We start from the raw sequence: 26,397 nt of genomic DNA, 5'->3' as shown, positions 1-26,397 counted from the left end.
CTTTCCTCTCCTGTCCGTTCCTTTCCTCTTTAACCTTTTTCTTCTTCAGTTGTTTCCTTCATGTTTTTTCACGCAGCTGTGGCTTTTTCAGCTCCTTCACTGAACCACATTGTGATGTTTAACTGTTGTATTTGACTGCATACCTCTGATGTTGTGTTACTTGCTTTATAAGTTAAATAATCTAAATACTTCCTTGTATGTAAAGGAGTCCGGCTGAATAAGAAGTTCAGTGGGTTCAGCAGCTGCCTCACTGAGCCTTTCAGTATTTATGCTCCATCAGGATGCATTTAGTCCTGGCAGCACATCAAAAAATCACTCTGGGATTTTGTGTTATTACTGTGTTACATGAATTCTCATCATTACTCTTGTGATTCTTCTATCCAACGAGGTGTAACTTACACTGAAGACGGAACAATATTCGTTCACCAGGAAACACATTTGCTTGTTAAGTTTTATAATTTTATAAACCCATTTAATGTTATTTTGACATGTGATCATATCGGTCCGTGGTGGCAGAAGTACTTCTTTACTCGAGTAAAGGTACCAATATATTAATGTAAAAATATGATGAATTGTATACATTTAGAGAGAGAGAGACACCAAGTAATGTATATTATCTCAGATATTCAGTTAACATGTTATATAAAACATCGCAGCTTAAACATGGTGTCGTGAATGACAATCTTTTAATAAATATGTACATTATAAAAACGGTTTGATTCAGATCGACGTCACTTCTCAGCATGAAAGTAGAAGAGTAGAAGCAGAGCGTTAGATAACGAGTGTGTATCTTTGCCGTCAGCGCGTTGAGACGAGCCCCACGGCATCCTCTATTATCTAACAACCTGTTATGTAAAAGCGGATAAGAAGAACTGCAGAGAGAAGAGGAGGAGGAGGAAGAGGAGGAGGAAGAGGAAGAGGAAGAGGAGGTCTATATTTGCGTTAGACTGATATCAGGGTTGATACAGTCCACTCATTCATACTCCAGTCTGACAGGATGGAAATGGTGCTACATCCCAATTACCTCAGAACTGGTTCAGTTTGCACTGGTTGTCATGAAGATGAAAACTAAATAAATAAATAATAATAATAAATATATTGCACTGTTCATATTACACCTCACAAGATGAAAGTGTTTAATCAAATAACATACTGATCATTTCTGCAATTCATGCGGCTGAGCAGCATTTCAGCATTTTTTACATTTATCTAATAAATGCATACATTTTGTAAATTGGAATTGTTGCAATCTTTGCAGAATTTCTTTCTGCCATGAAACACATTCATCTATATCCACCAGTATCTGTCTGATATTGGCCATTAAAAACCAGCATCAGTCGACGCCGGCTGTATGACGCTGCTGTGACACGGCGTGTGTGCGTGTGTGGTGGGCGGGACCACAGATCACAGTTTACCTCTCTCTCCTTCCAGATCCATCTCTCCACCTTCCTCTCCTCTCTGCAGCATCCTTCCTCCTGCTCAGCCAATGCCCTGCTGGGGAGTGTGATCACGTGACCAACAGCCACCAATAGCTCTCCACCAGGCACCGGCAAAAAGAGGGGCGGTGTCCCTCCTCCTCCTCTTCCCTGTGAATCAGACGGTGAGTCTGGAGGAGAGTCGATTGGATGTGAAGGATCCGTCTAACGAGCTGAGACACGTTTCTTCTTCTTCTCCCAGAGATCAGAGGCTGCTGCCTTGTCTTTAACCTCCTCTCCCTTTCCTCCCACTCCTGGGGAACACAGGGGGGATGAATGGGGAGGCAATGGAGGGCAACCCGGCACAGGAGCAGCAGCAGCATGCCGGTAACGGCACCCACCTCCCTCCCCCTCCCACCATCACGCCGGCCATCCCCCCCTACGTGAAGCTGGGTCTGACCATCGCCTACACCATCTTCTACTCGCTGCTCTTCGCCTTCGTGTACGCCCAGCTCTGGCTGGTGCTGCGATACCGACACAAGCGCTTCAGCTACCAGACGGCCTTCCTGTTCCTGTGTCTGCTGTGGGCCGCCCTGCGCGCCCTCCTCTTCTCCTTCTACTTCAGAGACTGTGTGACCGCCAACGCACTCGGGCCATTCGCCTTCTGGCTGCTCTACTGCTTCCCCGTCTGCCTGCAGTTCTTCACGCTCAGCCTCATGAACCTCTACTGCGCACAGGTGAGGAGGGGGGGGGGGGGGGGGGGGCTACTGCTGCTACTGGTACCGGTACTGGTGGAGGGGATGCTGGTGAAAACTGGAAGCGTAAAGTTCATTTTATTTTTTAAAGGGTAACATCGTGCCGTGCTTTAACTTCTCTTCTTGCTGCAGTGATGTTGAAGTGTACCCCAGGGTGTGTCTGTACACCGTGACATCACAGCTGGGTGCGGTTACAGGTGCGACCTCTGACCACACCCATCAGTGGTGCAGCAGAGGAGAGACTTTCAACCAGCGGGGGGGCAGTGAAACACCGTTGAATCATTCAGTGGAAACCGTTTTTAGTGATCACGTCTGTCCGAGGGGAATTGATCACTAACGATTACTTTAAACGATCCATTTATTGTCTTTATATCTCACGCAGATCTCCATCTAATTGACATTAACGGCTTCGCTACTTACTCGCTCGCTGGCAATTCTCGGGCCTTTTCCCTCACCGGGGGCTTACTTACACCGGGGGTGAGGCTTAGCCAGCTTTTTAGCCGGCTTTGTTTCGTTGCCGCGGCGCTTGCAGACGAACGACCTCTTTGAAGTCGCTCGCTCTCGAGTCGATCGAGGATCGGCAGAGGTTCACTTTTTAGGGGACCGGACGTTATCAATCCACTTGACGACATTACATTACAGCCGGGTGGCAGCGAGGCAAAGTATCGAGCGAGTGAAGTGAAAAGAAAAAGAAAGAATTATCATTAGCCTGTGATGTTTTAAAATGTTTTTCCAGATGTCGTCACGTATGAAAAGACTGTAAGCAAACTACTTTTACTAAAAGCTAATTATTTAAGCGGTTTCCACTGTAATTATGGTCCAGATCTTAACGTCTCCAAAGATATAAATCAGGCTGAGACTTGGGGAACTGTCTCTACAATGATGCATAAGACCAGCCTGGTTCCAAACCTTTGATTTGCTATTGAAACATGCTGTTGGGCTTATTGACAGCGGTTTCTATATCAGCCAGTCAGAGCCTGGTCGGTGGGATTAAGAATGGAGCGGCTAAGTAGCTCCATCCATGAAAAATAGCAAGAACCACAAAAATGTGACAAGCTGGGATGAGATGGAAGCAGTGATGAAGCAGTCTTGGGTCTAAACGTAGAAGTGTTGCTAGCCTGAATGCTACTGTGATGAAGGACGACCTCCGTAGACAGGTTGGGTAGATTTAAAAGAAGATTTCATGGAATTTGTGAAACAGGAAATTAAATCTTTCAGGATTCATACAGTCAGAACTTCAGAGTAACTTCTTGGTTCCAAGCGTTCTCTGTTCTTATTGCTTCAAGAAGTTCTGTGTCTGGGTCGCTGCTAGTGGGCTCGTTGGGAGAAGCTTGTTTCCAGTCGACCGACGACAAATAAACATTTACAAGTGTGTAGATGCAAACAGATTCGTCTTAAGTGATTTCCTCCATTAAGTAGACGATTTTGGCGATTTCTCCTGCACATACACACATCCAGAGACATCAGTGTTCGGCTCAAGGACACTTCTACTGGTGGACAGGAGGAGCTCGGAATCAAACCACCCACCCTACAACTGATGATCCGTGTAGCAGCTGCCTCTCCTCTTCACCCATTCACCCATTCATCCACAGCAGCTGGCGGATTCAGAAATAGACCTGAAAATAACGACATAATAGAAACGAGCCTCTTTAGCAGCAGCTTAACAACCCTTGTTCCTGAGAGCTGAGATGACGCAGGTTATTTCTTCCAACCAAACACGACGGTGTCTCATTTCCTTAATGAGGGAACCTTCGGTCAGAGAGGAGGGGCTAATCGATGACATGAGCTGCAGACGGAGTATTCACATCGTTTTACTTAGGTACAAGTACTAATATCACACTGTGAAAATACTCCACTACAAGTAAAAGTCCTGCATTGAAAGTGTTACTGAAGTAAAAGTATGTAAGTTTAATCAGGAAAATGTAGTTAAAGTATTACAATGTCCCCTGCTGTGACTTTTATACTATTACATATTATATCAATAGATTATTATTATACTATTAGATACTCACTCATTGATGTAAAAGCAGGGTTTTACTGTTGTAGTTGAGGTGGAGCTCATTTGAACTATTATTAACTAACGACTATTGATATTATGGGTTCATCTGCTGATTATTTTCTCCATCAATCGATTGATTGTTTGGTTTCTAAAAATAGTGAAAATAGTGAGAAATGCTGTTTAGTCCAAACCTCAACACACAATAACATTAATAACATTATACAAAAGAAAAGCAGCAACTCTTTATATTCAATACTCAACATATTTAAGAGTTGTTACGTCTGCAAGCCGACTTACAACAAACTACTTCTACTTTCCATGGACGTAGTTGGGTAGCTGTGTAGGACGGTGGTGTGCTGATTGTTAGTCCCACCTTCAGCGCTGTGATTGGCCGATTGTTTCTCAAATTTGAAGTGCTGTCAAGTGGCACAACACCAGATCTGAAACCACGAGGGTGAAGAGCTGTAAGTGTCTAATCAGCCTTTTATTTGTCCCCCCTACAGGTTTACTTTAAGGCCAAGTCCAAGTACGCACCTGCACTGCTCAAGTACAGGTAACCTCTTCAAGTTCCTACAGTAAAAGCTCCAAGGTGTATTCATAAATGACAGCGGGGCATGTTTGAGCCCCGCCTCCATGTTTAAAACACGGTGAAAGGTCACCGATGGTGCGGCTCTCTCCCGTCTCATTCAGGCTTCCTCTGTACCTGGTCTTCCTGGGCGCCAGTCTCCTCTTCCTGGTGGTGAATCTGGTCTGTGCCCTGCTGGTCAAAATGACCGCCGCCGACGTGAAGACCATCGTCCTGGTGAGGGTCACCATCAACGACAGCCTGTTCGTCCTCTGCGCCATCTCGCTGTCCGTCTGCCTCTACAAGGTTGCCAAGATGTCGCTGGCCAACATCTACCTGGAGTCAAAGGTAAAGTCACAGGTTTGGTCCACTTACTACCTTCCCTGAGCTTTCGACCTCATCTCATGGTCTTTATCAGCAACATGGGATCAGTTAGAGAGTGTCCTTGACTTTTCCTTCCAGGATATTTCAGGTTTTCATAAAGGGACCCTTTATAAATATCATTACATCACGCAGCACAGACGTGAAAATAAATAATATAATCAAAAGGAATAATAACGAGCGATACCTGTGTGTGTGCAGGGGACGTCGGTGTGTCAGGTGACTCTGATCGGCATCATGGTGGTGTTGCTGTACGCATCGCGGGCCTGTTACAACCTGGTGGTGCTCGCCCTCGCCAACATCGAGAACATCAACTCCTTCGACTACGACTGGTACAACGTCTCAGACCAGGTGAGGGTCTCTCTGTTCACCGGTTCTTTAACATCATTTCAATCAGCGTCTGACGTTACAATAGCTGTTGGCCCCTGACCTTTGAGTAGTATTTCACTGGACAGGAAGTAGATGAAAAACTGTAACTAAAGCTGTGAGAAAATGTCGTATAAAGTATAATATTTACCTCTGAGGTGTAGGAGAGTAAAAGTATAAAGTAGTATACAATGGAAATAGTCAAGTGAAGTACAAATACCTCAAATTCACAGTATTGTACTTAGCAACATTGTACTAATGTCTGTTGGTGTGTCTCCAGGCGGACCTGCGGTCGTCTCTGGGAGACGCTGGTTACATCGTGTTCGGGGTGATTCTGTTCGTCTGGGAGCTGCTGCCCACCTCGCTGGTCGTCTTCTTCTTCAGGGTCCGCCGGCCGCCTCAGGAAAGGGTCAGTCCTCCTGGCGGGGTCGGGTGACCTCCGACCTCTGCAACGCTTGCACCTGGTTGTTTTTTAAGTCGTAGCTTAAACACTAGGGATGACAATTGTCCGTCGGTCGGTCGGTTGGCTGGTCCAGAGTGAAATATCTCAGCAAATATTAGATGGATTGTCGTTACATTTTTCAGACTTCTTGATCCACTGACCAATTTCATCAGGTCAACATTTGAATTTGTCCAATACTTTGGTTTCTGACCAAATACCTGCAGAACTTGACATTCCCATCAGCCTCAGTTGTACTTTGTTTACTACTAAATACAAAATACGGATTTTTATATCAGAAGAGCCTCCTGTGTGTGTTCACTGTGAGTCTTTGTCTCCGCAGAGCACTGCTGGGATACCAAACCACGTTCTCTCCTCCAGAGGATACTTCTTCGACAACCCTCGTCGGTACGACAGTGACGATGACCTGGCGTGGAGCATTCCTCCCCAGAATGCATCAGCGAGGTACAAAACACCACCACTGATGTCACCATGACCCTTTTGTATTTCTGAATTAATATAGATAAAGCAGCTATAATCAATATTTGTATCAATAATACATTAATAAACCAGCTGACTGACGGTTTGTCGTCTCTCTGACAGTCTTTCCACCGACTGCTACGACTGGGGCAGCCGCCACAGCAGCTTCACGGTGCACACAAACGGCGACGAACAGCGCCTGACCGCCACCGCCGGAGAGCTCCACCCTTACCCATAATCCCCCTCTTCACTGTACAGCATCACTCTGCACTTTGACACCGATCAGTTATTGTGTTTCTTATCATCACTGATGTAGAAGTTTGTAGACTCACAGTAGAGACTTTAGATGAAATACCAGAATTCTCAGCAGGGTTCCTCCATGGAGTTGTTACCATGAATATACTGCATCACGTATGTGAACCTGGTGGTGACGCTAAAGAAAAAAAAAAATCACCAAAATCACTGGGAATCATCCTCTGGGGAACATGAATGCACACAATTTTGTGCCAATCCATCAGGTAGATGCAGAAATCTTTAACTGGATAAGTGACAACTTTGACCTATTGGTGTCAGAATATCATCAAAGTCTAGGTTTATCCTCTGAGGAACATGAATGCACAACATTTTGAGCCAATCCATCAGATAGATGTGGGAATATTTAGTGAAAACTTTGACCCGCTGGTGACAGAAGCTCGTCAAAGTCTTTAGGATTCATCCTCTGGGGAACATGAATGCCCAGACAGAATTGAATCACAATCAATTCAAAGCTGTCGACACTATTTAATGACTTGATAAGTTTCTGTCATGACTAAAAAAAAACAGAGTGGAGCACTGAGATACAAAGTGCGTAAAATCACAGAGGAAAATAAAGAAGTACCAGTCACTGAAATTATGATTATCATAATACATCAAAAACTCATCAGGTGTATTTGCTCACCATGTTTGAGTACAAGTGATCCAGACTTGTTTAACTTTGTGCAGGAGCCCTACTTCAGAGAGAATCCAGGATTTATAGACCCACAGTACGTAGACGATGTTGTGATGAATGTTTCTTGATTATTTGGGGAGTTTTTCAAGGATTACTCAAGTAGTATTTATTTTTTGAGGTTCTCGACTGTAAAGTAAAACTAAATGCATCGTAACACACACAGACACAAGTGTTAATTCAACATAATCAATATCCTGTAAATATCAATAGCCAGACATCTGAACACCTCTGCGCTGTTTTGATGTTAACCTCAAAATATCCGCATATTAACAAGTAGTTTAACGGTGGGTTTTCATTTTATTTTTGAAATAAATAAATAAAAACATTTGTTAACATGTGAAATTATTTGAGTTTTGTGAAATTTCAGATTTCTAGAAGTTGTGTTGTTTCAACGTGAACATCTTTCAAAACTCTGGAAAGTAATTAAACCATCAAAACTGTTGAGGAAACAGTGAGGAAAATCACGATTTTAACATTTATATGTTAATATGAGCTTTCTTTTGCAGTGTTTACATTTCTGTCCCGATGTTCAGAAGAAAAAAGAAGTCTATATTTCTAACAGACGCAGGTTTTGTAAGTTATTTGTACAGAGTCTCACTGAGATCGTGCGTTTTGTTGTTGAGCTTTGTTGTGTTTGTGGTTTGTGTGTTTGTGACGTGACGACACAAAAAGACTTAAATTAAAGTTGTCATTACAACAAACATGCGTTCATTTCATTATTTCTTGATCTCTTCATTTTATTAAACAACCAGTGAAGGAAGCTTTTAGTGATGCTCATATTCTAATTTGGTTCATGACCAAATACCTGCAGGACTAATGTCGTTCCTGTCAGCCTCAGCTGTGCTTTGTGTTTACCGCTGAAGTCAAAACGTTAGCATGCTAACATGCTAAGTTAACATGATTATGATAAACATCATACGTGCTTAACTTCAGCATGTTAGCATTGTCACTGTGAGGATGTTAGCATTTAGCATAGCAGCCTAAACCCTCGTTGAACTTTGCACACATGAAGGGAAACCTGGAGTTTTCTATCTAACTGACTAGTCGGGACAACAGCTTCTGAAATTGGTCCAGTTGTGAGGAAGAGCGCTGCAGATGGTTTTTTCACCGGGACAAGCTGGCATTTACGTCCACTAAAGGTTTTCCTTAATGTTCATTGTCAAAAAGAAGCACCGTTAGTGGACTTAACGTCATATTAGCTGGTTATAGCGTTCTCCGTCAATACTGGACAACTTCAAAAATTGTTGTCCTGATTAATCACTTGGACCCAAAAACATGGAAAAACACCGAAGTTACCCTTTAAAGAGGTTCCCTGTGGAGTTCTCTTGGGAACAAACTTTATGTTTACATTCAGAATTAAAATAATGTATAGGCCAGTGTCACAGAGTCTCACATGAGAATAATATATTATATAGATATTATATAAAATATTATGAAAGAACAAAATGTGTAAACGTGAGTATTTTACTGGATCAGTCGAAAAAAATCAAAATTCCAAACAGAGCTCAGTGATGTCCAGAAATATTTATTCTTCTTCTTGTCAAATAAATATACTCAACAGGTACACACATCAACATGGTGCAGCTATATATAGATTCATAGAGATCTGAGAGCAAAAGAAAGAAAGCTTTAACCTGTGCTGCCTCTTACACACGACACAGATTCACACATGAAGAGCGTGAGGATCAGAAGCAGCGTCCGTTCGTCTTCTTTTTCCAAAAAATCTGGACTTCGTTTTAAGGCTGAAGAGTGGACCGTACGGGACGTCCCGCTGCTGGAGGGCATGCAGGGCTCAGAGGACGACATGCGCACGTCTCACTCACACTCAACACACTTAGTGCAGCACTGCTGTCTCACATTCACACTAAGAAACAAAGAAAATAGACTTAATCAACTAATTATAACTTATGCTATCATTTAAATGTTTGTGAAATGTAATGATAATAATAACTTATCTGACTCAATGCGTTTTAAATTAATTCTTTGAATTTTCTAGTATATCGTCTTAAATTTATCATTGAATTCACAAAATCTTTGATTATATGACAGAAATGAAAAGAGGTCGCTTCCGTCCCGGCATTTCATTTAACATTAATGCCCCCCCGATCCGATGAATGGCATTAAAGTACGAGATAAGGCCAAGAAGAAGATGGACTTTTACTCTTTATATTGTAATTTTACATCTTTTTAATCCTTTTTCAGGTTTTAAACTATTAAATTACAAACTACAAGCCTAACTCTCTTTATACTGAACAAAGCTTCAACATATCTTATCGCAACATCTTTAAACTGTCACGTGATCAAAGAATCAATTAAGGAAAAGATAAACACTCACAAACAAAAATAAAACATACATACAGAAAAAATGAACTTAAAACTCTTTGGTCCACTTCATACAACTAAATACTCAGACCGGAGTCGTGAATAAATCTGTAAAATCACCTCGTAAACCAGTTTGTCCAGAACGACGGACGCACTCCGCGTCCTTTGCTTGTTTGACGTTGCTTATTGATCGTCATCATTTCAAAATGGTTCATGTTGAAGGTTTCTCTCTGTGACGTTATTCCGTGTTGTTCTCAAGGTACTACTCTCTCAAGATGACACGCCTCCTTAAAGTATAAACATTAAAACCATCAATGAATGTTTCTACTAACAAGTGTTGTGTGTGTGTGTGTGTGTGTGTGTGTGTCAACGCCTGATGTCTCTTCTTCCTCTGTTCCACAGAGCTCCATTAAAAACACACCAGTGAGCCTCACTGTTGTTCCTTCATCACCATGAACACACACACACACACACACACACACACCATCACACACACACACATACACACACACACACACACACACACTAGAGCACCAAATATAGATTAATCCGCCGCTGAAAATAGTCCCCAACAAATGCACTATTTCCTCCTGTTGATGACCAGCTGTTTTAGGACAAAAGGAAACTATACATTTGTGTTTTTAAAGACTTACGTCTTCAGCAGGAACCAAAGGGCTCGGAGCTGAGAGCCACAGACAGGAAGTCAGAGAGACACACCAACACATTGTTGGTTTGAGTCTGAACAATGGGCCTGTTGAGTATGAAAATAAATAATAAAAGCGGAGAGTGTTTCTTGTAGTGCTGATCTCAGGGGAACCGCCTCAGAGACGTCAGCACTGGACACAGAAGTCCTAAAGACTCCTCCAGCATCCTGCTGATGTGCCGCTACGCTCCATCAACAGAAAGCCTCTCATCCCAGGGCCTTTACAACTCCGTCTCCCAATTAAATGTAAAATAAAATACAGTAATTCATCTCAAGAGAACCTAATAAATCCTACTTTTCCTATTTAAATAACTCTGTCTCGACTAAAGCTGTGCTTCAAGACAACACGGCTGAAGCAAAAAAAATAAAAGCGGAGAAAACTAGGCGGCACGTTTGCAAAATACAACAGAAACGTGACACTTTCACACAAACACAAGAGCAAAAAGCTGCTACTGTATCAAGGTTAACTATGGAAACAAGTCACAGTCCATTATCTCATAGCTGCAACTGTTGATCTACACACACACACACACACACACACACACCAAAAGGTTCCAACTTCACACACTGCGTTTGGCTAAAAATGGACATCGTCTTTATGCTTCATCCCTTTCTATGAGACAACAATCAGAAACACCTTCTAGCGAGCTGACATAAATTAGGCCTGAGATGGTTAACACGAGCAGATTGGTCCAGATCCGAAGGCTTTGAGCAACAAACTTATCTAAAAACAACAGGAGAAGGAAAATAAAAGTTAAGTAAAGAAGAGGACAGGCAGCAGCGTCCTGATGGTTCAGATGCACTTTCTATCTGGAAGAACCGTCCTGACTTGAGTCCTCTCTCGGGACAATATCCTTACGTAAGAGCCCTAAAGGTCTGACTCAGGCTCACATGACTGTAAAATCCAACAGGATGTGATGTCAGCAGAGGGCGGGGTCAGCGAGAAAGAGAAATGACCGGTGAAGTGATTCACCCACGACTGCGTCAACTCAAACTCGGACACGGTTTGCTCTGCGTCCTGGAGTCAGGAGCTCGGCTGGTCACCGCTCGGTCTGCGACTTCATTCCAAAGATCTGATCGTGTCGAAACGTCACAAACAAACCTGCTGATCTTACAGGTCGACCTCTCAAAAGAGACCCCGAAAGAATAAATAGATATAAATGAAAAGGTTTGTACACTGGCCGACAAGTTTTACAGCAGAGAGGAAAAGACGTCGGGTGAAGTTTTTTAGAACCTGGAGACTTTCCCGACGTAGGCAAGAGGAGGCAGAGGAGTTAACATTCATAATCTACTGGAGGAGGAGGAGGAGGAAGAGGAAGTACAGAAGGGAAACAGGAGAGAGATTAGCGGGAGCAGAGAGTGTGTTTGTGGGGGGTGGTTGGGTTCACTGCTGATCCTGCTGTCCATGAAAAAGGCCTTCTTCTGGGTGAATATTAGACTATTGCAGTTCTCTTGGGGGCTGGCACCGCCTACTGGCCAGGTGGGACGTCGCCTTCTGTTACCTGTTGTCCTTCAGCAGCAGGCGGAAACTGTGGAGCTGATGTATACTGGTGGACAACCTGAGAGTGGGAGAAAGTGGTGGTCAGGGAAAAGTAATGAAATGGTGGCCGGTCAATAGAGGGCGCCACCGGCCGCAGAGTTTACCTCAAGAGTCAGAGGAGGAGTATTCATTTCCCTTAAAGAGATAGCACAGATTGTTTGAAGTGAGGTTGTGTATTACCGACAGCAGATGGCAGACGGGAGCAACGAAATGTCCTGCTGTGGACGGGGCGGCAGCAGAAGGTATTTTAGATTTTTATGTTGTGCCGTCCGATGCCCTCTTCAAAGCCACAAGACTCAGTTATTTTACTTCGCTGAACACCAGGAGCTGCTGGTAGTGTGTTTGTGTTACTGTGCGACTCTGGTGAATCTGAACTGACCCTTTAAAAACTCCACACAAGTCTCACAATAACACTAACTAACAGACCGCAGCAGCCGTAGACTGCGTGGCTTTGACGAGAGCATAGACAACCGGCAACGTGAAGCGCTGAGAATATTGTAAATATAGCGTACATTTAAAGGGGCTAGGTTGTCTAAAATACGTCCACAACAGTACGTTGCTTTGCTCACGTGCTGGTGCTCCCGTGTCATCTACTGTAGCGATACACCGACTACTGATACGTGCACTTCAACACATCCAAACTATCCTTCCAAGTGTCTGCCTGTAATAGTCGATCGGGGCTCCAGAGAGCAGCGACTGTACCTGGCGAAGCCGTTCAGTAAGGCCACGATCTCCTGTCGAGTCAGCTGGAAGCCTTTAGAGGGGCTGTGTTCAGGGAGGCTCTGGATCTCCTTCTCGGAGAAGAGGATCTTCAGAGCTGTACCGAGACCCTGAGTCTGCACACAACACACCGGAAGGAAAAGCGTGAGAGCGCTCCGGTGGTTCTTGTCTAAGTTTACGGTGCGTCGCACAACAAACACGGTTGTGACGTCGCGACTGTACAATATAAAAAAGACAATTTCACAGTTTTAGAACCCTAAACCCACAGAGCAGAGACACGGGGCAGTGCGCTCACCTGCAGTTTCCCCCACACGCGACATTTACTGCAGCCGACGCAGTCCATGATCCTGGAGATGTTTTTAAAATGGAGGCGGAATTCCTCCTGAAGGATAAAAGAGAGCACACACACACACACACACACACACACACACATCTTTTTTAGCATTAACAAGAGAGCAAAGACACCACAGACTAAAGAGGCACCTGCTCTGTTTGAAACCACAAAGACAAACATCATTGGGTATCACACACACACACACACACACACACACACACACACACACGTCGCTCTGCGTGTGTGATGATGAGGTTCTGGATTCACCTTTAACATTTTGGCTTCGATTTTGTGTCCGGCGAACATGGACTTCTCATCAAAGTGCATTGGGAAAGCTCTGGAAGACAAAAGGAGCGGTTAGTCTCATTATTACTATGAGCAGAGGTTAAAGAAGTACCTCGATCTTTTACTTGAGTAAAGGTAGTAATACATCAACATCTTACTGAAGTAACAGAATAACAGTATAATCATCAAAATATATACCAACTGAACTAAATTGTACTTTTGCTCCTGCGATCAGTGAAATAATCTTTCCTCTCGTCTTACTTCAGACGACCAACGAACACGCCCCTCTTACTTGATCTCCTTGAAGACCTGCAGCAGCAGCTCCTTGGTGGCTCCGTCCTCCTGCATGTTTCCCGTGTACAGGTTGACGAACGCTCGTTCGAAGTACGGAGCCACCTTGTAGAGCGCCCGCAGCTCGATCAGGTACAGGAAGTAGAGGTTCTTCAGCCGCCGCGTGCCCTCGCCCTTCGTCTCCGCCGTGTCGAAACGCTGCCGGAACTCCTGAACGTTTGGGCCCCACACCGACCGGCCCCAACCCTCTGAGGGACCAAACAACAAGGGAACACTGTTAGCCACACGCATCATTCTGTTCTGGTGATTTAATCATTCAACACCGGACCCAAACTAAGGTATCAAAGTAAGGTATCGATTTGGGGTCCGTGCTGAAAGTCAGATATCGCATCAACAAGAGAATCAAACACACAAACAACTGTTCCGAGATCAGATTGACGTACCGTCCAGCAGGAACTCGGCACACAGGTGGATGTTGATGCTGCTGTGGAGGCCCGAGATGAGTCGGTAGAAAACTCTCTTCTCTAAACACAAACCTGAAGACGCAGAGAGGGAACAGTGAAGAGGACATGTTTTATTAATCCAAGGAGACTAACTAAAGAATCCAAAAGACTTGGAAGCTCTATTGAACATTTCCTTCCTTTCCTCCAGTGATCATCTCCTCATGCAGTTGGGTTATTTGTCTTAAAAGTCTTTACAATGTAGGTGAACGGGATTTCATTTTAAAATGCAATCTGCACGCAAATCACCACAAAGATTGAGTGAAAGCTCTTTGGCCTCTTTGTACTCAACGAACTCTGACAGCGAGGAGATAAGAGAAGCTGCTGCCGTCAGCTGGAGGTGAAGACGACAGGAAACGGATATCTTTCATCAGAAAGATCAGAACGTTTGAGCTCCAGATGTAGTTTGGTTCACACGGTCGGGCCGATGATGGAGAGCTAACCTCAAAGTGTCTGCTGCTGTTTTTAAATGCACACAGACGAATGAAATCCATGAAATGAAAAGATAGAAATGCTTCACTTGTCACACTCTTAGATCACACAAAAGATGCAACATTTGTTTTCTAGGTCAGGAGCCGGCAGGAAGCGAAGGTTTAGAAAGGAAGTGTGAAGCTGTGTGTGTGTGAACTTAAAGGTGACGGGTCTGTCGAAGAATGTTCCCTTTGAGAAGAAAGATAAAAAAACACGAGGAGGAACTCACCTTCCAGCCACTTGTAGAAAACCTCTCCTGCAATGTGAGCGACACAAGAAACGAAACTATATTATTATATTTATTCATTTACACTAAAACTAAAAATACATTCATGTGAAGAGAGTGAAGTTTTACTCACCATCGTCGTCTCCTGAACACAGAAAGACAGAGAACAAAGCTGTTAGATCTGTTCTATTAATAAACACAAACACACATACATACATACATACATGCATATATAAATACACACATGCATATATAAATACACACATACACGCACACACACACTCGGTAAAAGATGCACAAGATAAATAAAGAAATAAACAGAGCAGAAGGTTAATGTCTAGTTTGTGATTCTACAGACATTTCTGGATCTACTTTTGTCAGTCAGGAGTTAAACCAGACAAATCTGAACATTAAAATGATAAATTTGAGTTGTGTATTCTAATCAGGGGCAGATTAACCACAATATCATCCACATAGTACAGAAAGGTTTGTAATTTTTGCATTATGACTATGTTGTTCTTTAAATATTTATGTAATTATGTTGTATAAGTAGAGTTACAGGATGCCCATTGGACATAGAAAAAGAAAATGTCTAAAGATAAACCATTTTGATGCTGGTTAACGCCTCTAAGACACATCGGTACGTTACGGTTAATGACTGTATTTCCTGTCTGGTGTGAGGCATTATGGGTAAAGTTGTGGATTAGAGATTTCTACATAACAGCTTCCGTCACATCTCTCCGTTAACAAGCTGACTCACCTCTGCTCGGAGCCAGAGGGTTCAGAGGTCGGTACACTGATCTGGGCCTGTCGACGAAAACAAAACAAATGTTTTTTTATTAGTAATGATCAATAATCATCTCAGGTTTACAGGCAAACTGGCCGGAGGCAGATTTTCAACTTGATATTTGTCCATTTGTTAGAAAATAAAAAGCAGACAGAGCAGAAATCACTTCCTCCTACATTTTCCTTTAGAGACGTTTTAGAGCCGTCAGTAATGTGTTTGAACACAAAGAGTAAAACTATTGTATCAGCAAAAACACTACAAACACAATAACTAAACACTTCTCTCAACAACACAACTATACACAGAGCTGGAGCAGGGAAGTGAAAATATGTACCAAGTACGGTTAGATGTAAATGTCCAAACCAATCTATAATACAAGAGCTTAAAACTGACTTTAGACCGCAGGAACCTTTTCTAGGCACGAGGAACATTATGAGGAACTCATTGCATCTGAACCGCAGAGACCAGAGTCTGAATTAATCTGACAATTACAAATCTCAGAAAGAAAGAAAATCGCAATCAGCAGGTCAGTAAAATATCGGAAATGGCCAAGAAGTGCGTGTGTGTGTGTGTGTGTGTGTGTCTCACTTGAAGCAGTTTTCCTCGTAGATGCTATTCCAGACCCTCCAGGCTGAAGGACCCTTGTATCCAGTGAATCTCTCCGGATTCAGCAGCAGATCCACATACTCAGAGTCTGGAGAGGTTTCATCTAACACACACAAAAAACAGACTTTTAATGGACTGAGGGCTTGTTGTGGTGTGTAAACGTTCCAACAACATGATAGAGGTACGCTCATGAGGTCATGAGGTCATGAGCATCTAATGGAACGTGATGAGGAGATTTCAGGGCGATGTGCCCGTTAGATGTTGATATTTCAGTGTACAAGTAGAACATGTGTTGCGATGGTGGCGTTAGATTAAAGCTCGGGCAGGGGTCCATCTTTAACAGACGTGTTGTGCGTTGGGTCAACGTGTTGGACGGACAGAGTGAGTCCTCACCATCCAGCTCACAGAAGTAGTCCTGAGCGTCGTCGTGTCTCGCCCAGTCAGCGAACGCCTGTTTACTCTGGTTACTGAAACAGCAAGTAAAGTAACGTCTTTATTGAACACTGGAGGAGAAACTGAGGCAAGGCAGCAGGAAATAAATAGATGGATAACAACACGATCAAAAATGAACATATCGACATTTAAATATAGAGAATTTGAGTTTAAAACGGCCCCTTTGTTCGTCTTCGTCTGTCTTTGCATATTCTAATATTCCAGACTTTAATCTGATGAATCTATTTCAATGTATAATCAAACTTCAGGGATCCACAGCGTCTCTCTGATTAATGATGGAAGAGAGGGTTGCAGTGTCAAAGATTTATCAGATCACTTCAAATGTAAGATATCCAGCAGCTCATGTTGAGAGAGGCGTTAATAAATACGTGTACGAGACTCTATGTGATCGTACACAGAGGATGAAAGTCTGTTCTCGCTCTTCCTGGTCTGTTCACCACTGAGGTTATATTTAGACTTCCGAGTCGAGCAGGTTTTTTAACACGACGAGTGTCGTATTATCTTTGTCGTTTCAGCACAAACTTATCCGTGTTCTCTCATTTTCTATCAACTCGCGATAACCCTCCGTGTTTTTCCACGATCGGTCGGTGAAGGTCGGTCTGCTGAGAAACTCCCAGCAGCTGCCGGCCAGACGCTGCCGGCAGCTGCTGGACCTGGTCACCGTCAGCTGCAGCCGGCTGAATGAAAAGAGACTTCAGCCGGCAGATAACGCAGACGGGAGGAGAGGGCTGTGGTGTCACCTCAGGGTGCTGTTGATGGCGCCCAGCTCTTTGGCCTGTTCACACTCCGTCACGTCCGAATTCGTGTTCGCTGCATGAGAGTACTGGAGACAGAGAGAAGAGAGGCCGTTAGTTAGAGGAACACTTGTCAACGCGCGTGTTTTAGGGCTACAATTATTTTCATTATCGCGCAATCTGCAGATTATCATCTAGATTAAACGTTGGATTGTTTAAATGTCAGACAATAGTGAAAAATGTCCCACTTTCTCAAAGTCCAAGCTGTTTAAATGTCTTGTTGTGTCAGTCCAAAACCCAAAGACATAATAACAATAATTTAATATGGTATTTGAGAGGCACTTTCTGCCATTTCTTTTAGATTATAAAAATAGTTGGAGATACTTTATTTTGTGTCTGATAAACACAACGCTGTCTGTTCCTGCTGTGGACGTCCATGCCTGGGGGGGGGGGGGGGGGCCTTCTGTTTGACGCTGTGTTTGCATTGTGACATCACCTCTGAGCGTTGTGTGTGTTTAGAGCAGCTGTTGGGAAAGCTGTGTTTTTCCGTAAAAACCAACATTTGAGGCTGTGGGTCCATAATCATTATGGGATGCAGCCTCGGCCTCGTTCTGATTAACACGGCAACACAAAGCGCCGCCTGTCCACCGAACATTACAGTTCATATTGTAGTGGAGAAAAAAAACTATGAAACGTTTCTTTTTGTCCCAGGTTTAATATTCTCTGCATGAATTGACGGTATATTTTTGCTTCCATGTATGCACACGCATGTGTACTGCATGAAAACAAAACGTCCCCTTGTCAACAGTTTTTGATTTTGGGAAATACAGATGTTTGCTTTTCTTGCAGAGAGTTAGAAGAGAGGATCGATACCACTCTCATATCTGTCTGTTCAATATCAAGCCACAGCTACCGGCTACCGAAGGTTTGCTAACATTAGCCACCATGAGCTACACCACACATTGAACTGAAATGAGCAATCGGTTTGTTTCACTGCTTATGAACATCTGTGAGGGTAGATTGTGTCGTTTCTTCTGTAAATGGTGTCTGAGCAAAAGCAGCCAAACAAGATGTGAACCGTCTGAAACGGCAGAATTGATCTGATAACCTGATGGTTTAACACAAATCATCAACACAAACGTTCATTCAGAGTGTGTGTTGAGAAAAAGGTGGAGCTGAGGGGGAGCAGGAGGAGAAGCAGTTTGGTTAAAACTAAAATATATGTAACAGTTATTAACAGTAAACAGGTCTGTTGTGAATGCATGAGTACTGTAAACACAGTGGATCAACGCGGACTGGAGCTTCCGTCAGTAAAAAGCACACAGGTCACTTGTTTAATAAGCAAAATATAGATTTAAGGTGACGTATCGCTGAAAGCCGAGTTCCAGATGTGTTGGTCAGGATTCATTGTCTCCTGAAGACTTTCCTCACACACTGCTGAGGTGGCACACAGTCACGTGCTTCCGTCCCACAGACCGTAACAGTTTCCCGGCCGACGGTCAGTGAGACACGTTCGACCTCGACTGAGACGTGTGCAGATGTCCAAACACTTCTAGGTCATCGCAAGACAAACATCAGGCCGCCAGCCAAGAGCCGGCAAACACTCGGCCCTCGCTCCCTACGTGGAAACTATCGGAGCAGATAAGTTGAGTGTGTGTGTGTGTGTGTGTGTGTGTGTGTGTGTGTGTGTGTGTGTGTGTGTGTGTGTGTGTGTTGACTGAATCAGCTAATGAGACAGAAAGTGCTGGAACAAACACAGCTGGTCCTAAACTCCATGAAACAGTTTGTTTTCCAGAGATGAAAAAGGTATAAAGTCCGTCTGGTTCATCTGGTGATGTTCTACACTGTATTGTGTGTATCAAAGAAACGCATCATGAACATACTGTCGTATATTTTCACTCACACCGTCCTGCTGCCACCAATACTGATCAGAGCACCAATGTGGATTAATCCGCCGCTGAAAATAGTCCCCAATATGTCTTCTAAAAGATAACTCATAAACAGACACGAACTAATTCAGCGATTTAACATAACTTGGTGATGATTTCAGCTCCATATGAAGTGAATAAACATTTCTCAGATAAAGCTCTTCTGCCTTTACGACGCAGATTTCACGTTTTTATAACTGCTGATTTAATATTCGGCGAAACATGACGCCGAATTTAGCAGAAGAACAAAGTCATCTAGAAAATATGTATTTCATATCGGCACTGTAACTCTAACACGTTATGACAATCAGCTGAATTGTGTATTAAGATGTATATAGATTATGAGATTATCGTCTGAGGTCAATCAAACTGGCAGTATTAAATAACACAAAGGATTGTGGGTATTAGGTAATGCCTGTATGACAGTTAGTCTTCAGTAACATTCATCTTCTACGTTCTCACCTTGTTGTAGTTCCCAGACTTGATGCCCACCGGGATCTTACTCTGAGAGACACCACAGAGACAAACCAACAATATGAGACCGCTTCATGCAAACAGATGAACCCAAAATCATCCGTATGAAACGCTATGAAAGGCTATTTAATTCACTATTAATAACCAAATACAAAAGTACTAGCAGACTACAACCTGTGTTTACTTAACATGTCCTATCGTTGTCTTCATTCATTCATTTTCAGGTGCTTCTTGTTTGAAAAGTGCTCCATAAATAAACTATTGTCTTATTTTACAGGTTATATAATGTGTCATGTAAGGCATCTTTGAGTATCCAGAGAAGTGCTGTGTAATTAAGATGTACTGTATTAATATTAATATGAGGCGTGCGTGTGTGTGGTTGACCTCTCACCTCTGGACAGGGCTCCACATGGCAGTCTTTGATGGCACAATGAGCGTCCTCGGCCCAGAAGGGACAAGGTCGCTTCAAGTTCACCTGCAGAAGATTAGATTATATATATATATTATTAGATTACTTAATGTCGGGTTCAACTAAACCAACTTCATCTCATTACTACTCAAAGTATTATTGTGACCTTTCTCTAAGCAAGTAGGACTACATTCACTTACTGCACTTAAGGAGAAACTCGAGGTACTTGTAGTTTATTGCAGTATTTCCATTTCATGCTATTGTATATTTTGACAGCTTGAGTTCATTTAGAGTTTATGAAACATGATATTTTGTTGTAAATTAAAGTACCGAACATAAGCACAGCTGAAACAATAGTCCATTAATGAATTAACCCGTTTAGTTATTATTCATGTAAAAACATTAATGCTTCCAGCTTCACAGATTTGCTGCTTTTCCTTTTTAGTTATTGCAATCATGTTGATGTATTTTGAATAACTTTGAGGTTTAGACAGTTGGTTGGACAAATTGCACCATTAAAAAAATTGTTTACAAACTAAAATAGATCAGCAGATTAATCCACAATTAAAATAATCATGAGCGAGTAACAACGCGGTGAGGATGAAGTTACTTCACGGGAGACATCAGAGTCGTTCGTCCTCTCACAGGGCGGAGAAGCACATTTAATGTCTGATGAAACCCGGAGCTGTGGTTTTAAACACGACTTGCATAATAAACGCGTCGTAAACACGCTGAAGCGATGAACTGGAAGTTACTCCAGCCTCACGGCGATGACGACAGCCGTCTCCACAGACGGACCCAGCTGCAGCTGATTAACGCTGCTGTTTAACGTAAGCAGGTGTTTGTACGGTTCACACGATGACACAGCACTCGGCATCGCAGCTCACGTTTCAAAGAGTCAGCAGCGGGGCGAGTCCGGTTTTTCATATTCTTTTGGGATACAAACATCGCCTCACTGTAATGTCAGACCGGTAGCTCAGCTGTTGTGAGCCCGTCTTTGGATTCTCTTTGTTAATCCAATGATGTGCTCGAGATGCATTCTGCCGTTAGATGTGAACATTTGAAGGCTGGTGATCGGTGAACGTTCACATTTCACAACGCTCTGGAGTCAGCCGTTAACAATCCTACACACAGAGGGCTCAATGCTAACAAACATTATATGGGAATAATATATGTTCACAAAGATATTGTAGCTTATTATTAAGCACAAAGTATACATTTTTATGGTATAGTATTTCTTGTATTTATTAAAACTCATGCCAAGAAGTCAGGTCTGATAGTAACTGAATCTCTGCTGAAGTTAAACTTTAAAGCTCTTTTTATTCTTCTCACAGAGCGAAATGAGTCAAATAACTGCTTAAAAACACCTCTGGGATTCATCTTGACATCAAACTGTAATACTAGTTCAACACTTTAGTTAAACTGTAGTTAAAGTAAAACCTCCTCCTCTCACAGTATTGGCTCGTGAACTACTGTTGCGACTGTTAAAGTATTTCACAATACTTCATAAACACATCGGTCGTCCTTCCTGTTCCGTAACAGCGTCGTAACAAACGGATAAATGGGACTAAAAAGTAAAACTGCTGTTCTTCTTCTCTTTTTTTTTTATTATTACATAACCTCTGATATCTCCAGACGTACACACACACACACACACACACACGTTGTTTAAGAACAGCATGAACCTGAATAACTGGCAACAGCCTCTCCTTGTTAACACCTGTCATTGTTTCTACCTAACTAATCTGTGTCAGGCCAACCCAAGGAGAGACATGTTACACGTTTTTGAAGGAAAGTTGACTGTGAAATACGATGATTTTACAGATGTTCTACAGGTTGTATGTCATCCAGATGTTGTTCTTCTTCTAGCTAGGAAAGGTTTACAGGAAACAACAACAACACTTCTTCTACTCATAGTTAGGGAGAGTAAAAGGGGAGGAAAATGCAAATGAGTTGCTCACTGTGAGCCAAAGTACAGTAAACAAAAACAAACAATACATAATTACAATATTAACCGTTTGCTCTGGAAATGGTGCAGTAAAAATATGACTATCCCCAGAATTCGACCATTTCTGACATTATAAAATATGAGTTTCTTCCCTTTTCATCATTTAAAGTGCTGGAAAGTAATTCGGACACTACATGAGCTCCGTACTAATACCACAGTGGGTCCTATGGTGTCGGCAGTGACGGTGCAGCTCCTACCCTGTAGTATCTGAAGTAGTCTTTCTCCGTCAGCCTCTTGATTCGAGGGTAGAGCTTGAAGTTGTTGAAGACGTCGATGCTCTCCACGTCGCAGAAGCAGTCGTCCAGGACGCCCGTCAGCTGAAGCAGAGCGCAGACAAACCGGCTGTTACTGACCGAGAGGCGACACCTTCTAAAAATAAACTTCTCTCGAACGACACAACAGACCACCGAACAATAAGCACAAACTAAAACTTAGATACTTAGCCAGTAACAACTTTAATAACTGGTCACATTTTCACTCACCCGTATTCTACAGAGTTATATCTTTGTTCCTTTAAAATAAATAGTTATTGATACTCAGAGTTAAGATTCAGTTGAATAAATCAATACTGTGTATAGTATATAAGATACTGAATGTGCATCATTTATGTTTTTCTCTCAGTTTAATTAACTGAAGGCGACAATTGTTTTGATGATCGATTAATCGTTTGTTATTTTTCAAGCAAAAACAGTCAAACATTCACTTCAATGGTGAATTAAGTTCCGCTTTTCTACGTTTTTTTATTGTTGTAAACTTAATATTTTTGGGTTTCGGACAAAACAAGACGTGGAGACGTCACATCTGAGCAATTATGACATTTTCTATGTAAAATGACAGATTTAAAAATAATCAATAAAGAAAATAATAGTAAGTTGCAGCCCTAATTAGGATATTATTATTATTTTGTATTTAATTTGTCATCACTTTATGGAGCACAACATATGTTTCTACATCACATTGCTGCTGCAGTGCTCTGAAGTAGTCAAAAAATATAAAAAAAACAAAAATGGAAACATCTGCAGTGGAAATATGACTTCAGAAAAGATCAAATAATTTTCTAAATTGCCTCTAACTAGAATTTAAGCTCACCTACAACACGCATTGTCATTACAATTCATTGCCTTCAGCCTACGTGTTGTCTTCTGATTGTATTCTATATTGTGATGGATGAATGCGATGTATAAATAAAGTTGTATTAATATCTTCATTGCTTCACACTAACGCCTCCACCTGCTTCACCGCTGAGGCTCCGCTTCCCCTTTAACAGCAGGAGGCCAGCAGACAGACGAACCGCCGCCGCCGCCTGCTCGTCCATACATAATACATCCACCGCTGTTACCTGAACCCGCGCATACATCATTCACACCTCCACCTGGACGGTGCACCTCCACCTGCACACATGTTAAACTCAGACAAATGTGTTTGACCTGAGGAGCAACTGAACGACCAGAGTGTAAAATGTGAGAGCCTCGATGAGTTCAGTAATCAGAGGAAGGCGTTAAAGGTGGGGGGGGGGGGGGGGTGTTAGCACCACCCGGGTGTCGTGAGGAGGCTTTGGATTGGCTTATGAGTTAACTCTGTTCTACCTGTAATCTGAATCCACTGCACACACCTGGCTTAAGTGGATACAAAACACAAACACTGAGTGCATTTTATAATCTAAACCCAGATTGTTTGGTCTATTAAAAAGGACCTATTTTGGTATTTTTTTGGGCTGATTAACTGGCTAATTGTTTCAACTCTAAAGTAAATAAGTTAAAACAGCATTCAACACAGTACCTCATGTGTTACTGAGTAGTAATTCAAAGTCCATTCAAAGCTTCGTTTCTCTACGCGTCTCTTTTGGTTTTTGGCAGAAACAGAAGCGCTGTGTAAAAAGGACCTTGTCAGCGTTTCATCATCACCTCGTTAAAGTAAGTACGTAATGTAAACTTCATATTACTGATATTTTTTATGGAAATTTAACCAATTAATTGCCAACAGACGGTCAATTTAACATGCAAAAATTAGAAGTTGGTCAACGGGCAAACATTCAAAAAGTTATGAAGTTTCCAATAAGTTGGCTTAAATTGAGCTTCTATTTTACCAACAGTTAGTGCCTATTTACATATATAGGCTCCTTCTATTCGGAGTCGCATAAAGCACTTCTCTTTTTTCTGGTATTGCAGTGAGTCAGACATGTGCCCCTCTGCCGTTCACAAACAGCTGGAAAGCCTCAGTAAAGTACAAAACTTCATCACAATGAACCAAACCTCTGAGTGCAGCTGTCCACCGAGCACCACGAAAGGCAGGAAGAGGCAAATCCCCCTCAGCATCTTTCTGCGTCTCTACTTCTGCTTTCTGTGTTTCAACTCCAAATTAAAACTTCCTCTCAGTGAACTTGGCGCCCAGATGTCACGGCAGCGGCTCTGTCTGAGGGCTGAGCTGTCATTTCAGACCTCCAGTCTAGTCCTACTCGATCGAGAAGCCACGCCTCCAAACAATCAGCTGTCAAGCACTTAACCCCGCCCCTCTACGCCAGCGCCTCCCAGTTTGTAGTCCTCTTCCAGGGCTGAGGCCGCTGGGAGCGATTGTTGGGTGTGGCGCAAAAGACTACAACTCCCACGGGAGAGCAAGAGGCGGGAGCTCTGCAGCAGCCAATCGCGGTACACCACGCTGTTCTACTTAGTAATGGAAATAACAGCAGTTTGGCTGAAAAATAATCGTCTGTGTCTTGAGTTCAAGACGTTTGATTCTGAATATTACAATTTTATTTTTTGAATCGTCGTCAATATTTATTTTTATGAAAAGCTTCAATTTGAGTAAATATTCATATGAAGACAATGTAATATATATATATATATATATATATATATATATATATATATATATATATATATATAATATATAACGGCTAAACTTATATATCATAACTGACAGAAGCCTAAATACAGTATTAATGTGACTTTCAAACAGCGACAGTAGAGTGTCGCTGCTACCTAGCGTCACACACAAACACGGTGACGTCACTTTAAGTCGACAGTAGAAAATGCTAGAAGATTTCCTTGAATGCAAGCTGTTGTCGTATCGTAATTGCCACGTTTTAAAAGCTGAACATAACATTATGAAAACCGTAACAACGTCGCTTTGAATATAAAGGTTCCGCACAAGCACTCCTCGGTTAATGTTACACTTACGTGGCAGAAGCAGCTCTGGTCCTGGCTGTCCGACGAGGCTCCGCTCTGCTCCTCGCTGTGCTGCGTTTGGGGTTTTACGTTGTTTTGCTGAAACCAACCGAGAACAGAGTTCCCGAAGAAGAACCAGGCCAACAGCAAAACACCGAACGCTTGTAAAGTTACTTTCCACATCACTTACTGACTGTGCTGGCGGCGGTGCACCAGTTGGTAAAAAATACCATACATAAAAAAACAAGCAACAATCAGTAGCACTTTCTTTCTGTCAGCTCAGTTAGGAGCTACGGTGACGTTAGCTTCAGGCTAACCGAAGTTAGCATCCGCAGTGACCGCAAATAAATCAGAGTGGGTCGGTGAAGTGAGTGTCTGAAGACCCTCACGCAGACATTTAGACTTCTAACTGCCCTGACAGAACCGGGGTCATTGATTTAAGACGGTACATAATTGGAGAAGTTTCTATTCACCAGCTTCCTTATTTAGCATCAAGTTAGCTAGCAAAACAAATGTGTATCTTACTTCCGGCTTCACTTTTCAAAATAAAACGCACAGACTCGTTTGTGATAAATGTGTGCTGGTTAAAATCCTCAGTTCAAATACAATTTATGGTTTCCCAAAACACTTCATGACAGTGTAAAACGATATATATCTGGGTAGATTTACTCAAGTGTTGTCTTACTGTTTACAAATGGCATTAATGTTTTATATATCTGTGCAATAAAAATTATTCTGTCTGTATATATAATATTTTTAGTTATAGTTATATTTTAGTTAGTGTGGATTCTTTACTTTTTTACTTAGTTAATATTCTTTACTGTTTATTACTTATTTATAATACTTGTTTTGATCTTGTTTTTACTATGTCTCTTGTTTGCACTATTCCATATATACATGCTCCACTATGCTGCTGTAATCCTGTTAATTTCACTGCTGCGGGACAAATAAAGGATTATCTTATTTTATCTTATAGGCTATATAGGTGTATATACTGTCTACTTTTTTACACATGTATTTCTATTTCTACAAAGTAGTTAAATGTTTATGTTGT

At 42.3% G+C, this 26,397-nt stretch overlaps 2 protein-coding genes across 3 annotated transcripts; one reads left to right on the top strand and one right to left on the bottom strand.

Annotated features, from left to right (window-relative positions):
* The first annotated feature begins 1,747 nt into the window (after window positions 1–1,747).
* gpr137bb (G protein-coupled receptor 137Bb) lies at window positions 1,748–6,638 on the top strand. The gene is made up of 7 exons (XM_076091657.1): window positions 1,748–2,152; window positions 4,673–4,722; window positions 4,860–5,082; window positions 5,317–5,466; window positions 5,762–5,890; window positions 6,264–6,385; window positions 6,524–6,638. The coding sequence occupies exons 1-7, from the start codon at window positions 1,748–1,750 to the stop codon at window positions 6,636–6,638; spliced, it is 1,194 nt and encodes a 397-aa protein (XP_075947772.1).
* Window positions 6,639–8,893: 2,255 nt separating this feature from the next.
* Window positions 8,894–25,869, bottom strand: ero1b (endoplasmic reticulum oxidoreductase 1 beta). Of its 2 annotated transcripts, none has more exons than XM_076091644.1 (16): window positions 25,356–25,869; window positions 22,377–22,496; window positions 20,154–20,237; window positions 19,751–19,792; window positions 17,367–17,449; window positions 16,567–16,640; window positions 16,156–16,276; window positions 15,541–15,587; window positions 14,914–14,925; window positions 14,784–14,810; window positions 14,027–14,119; window positions 13,585–13,831; window positions 13,275–13,344; window positions 12,969–13,055; window positions 12,656–12,789; window positions 8,894–11,972 (listed from the first exon to the last, which is right to left on the bottom strand). In XM_076091644.1, the coding sequence occupies exons 1-16, from the start codon at window positions 25,524–25,526 to the stop codon at window positions 11,912–11,914; spliced, it is 1,473 nt and encodes a 490-aa protein (XP_075947759.1). In that variant the 5' UTR covers window positions 25,527–25,869; the 3' UTR covers window positions 8,894–11,911. The 2 variants fall into 2 exon arrangements, with proteins under 2 accessions (XP_075947759.1, XP_075947760.1); XM_076091645.1 differs by lacking the exon at window positions 25,356–25,869 and adding an exon at window positions 24,432–24,628.
* Window positions 25,870–26,397: the final 528 nt, after the last annotated feature.

Source organism: Anarhichas minor, unplaced genomic scaffold, assembly GCF_050575085.1.
Source record: "Anarhichas minor isolate MPS153535 unplaced genomic scaffold, ASM5057508v1 ptg000014l, whole genome shotgun sequence".
Taxonomy (NCBI): Eukaryota; Metazoa; Chordata; class Actinopteri; order Perciformes; family Anarhichadidae; genus Anarhichas; species Anarhichas minor.
The sequence above is the reverse complement of the archived record's forward strand: the minus strand, read 5'-3'. Positions and strand labels throughout refer to the sequence as shown.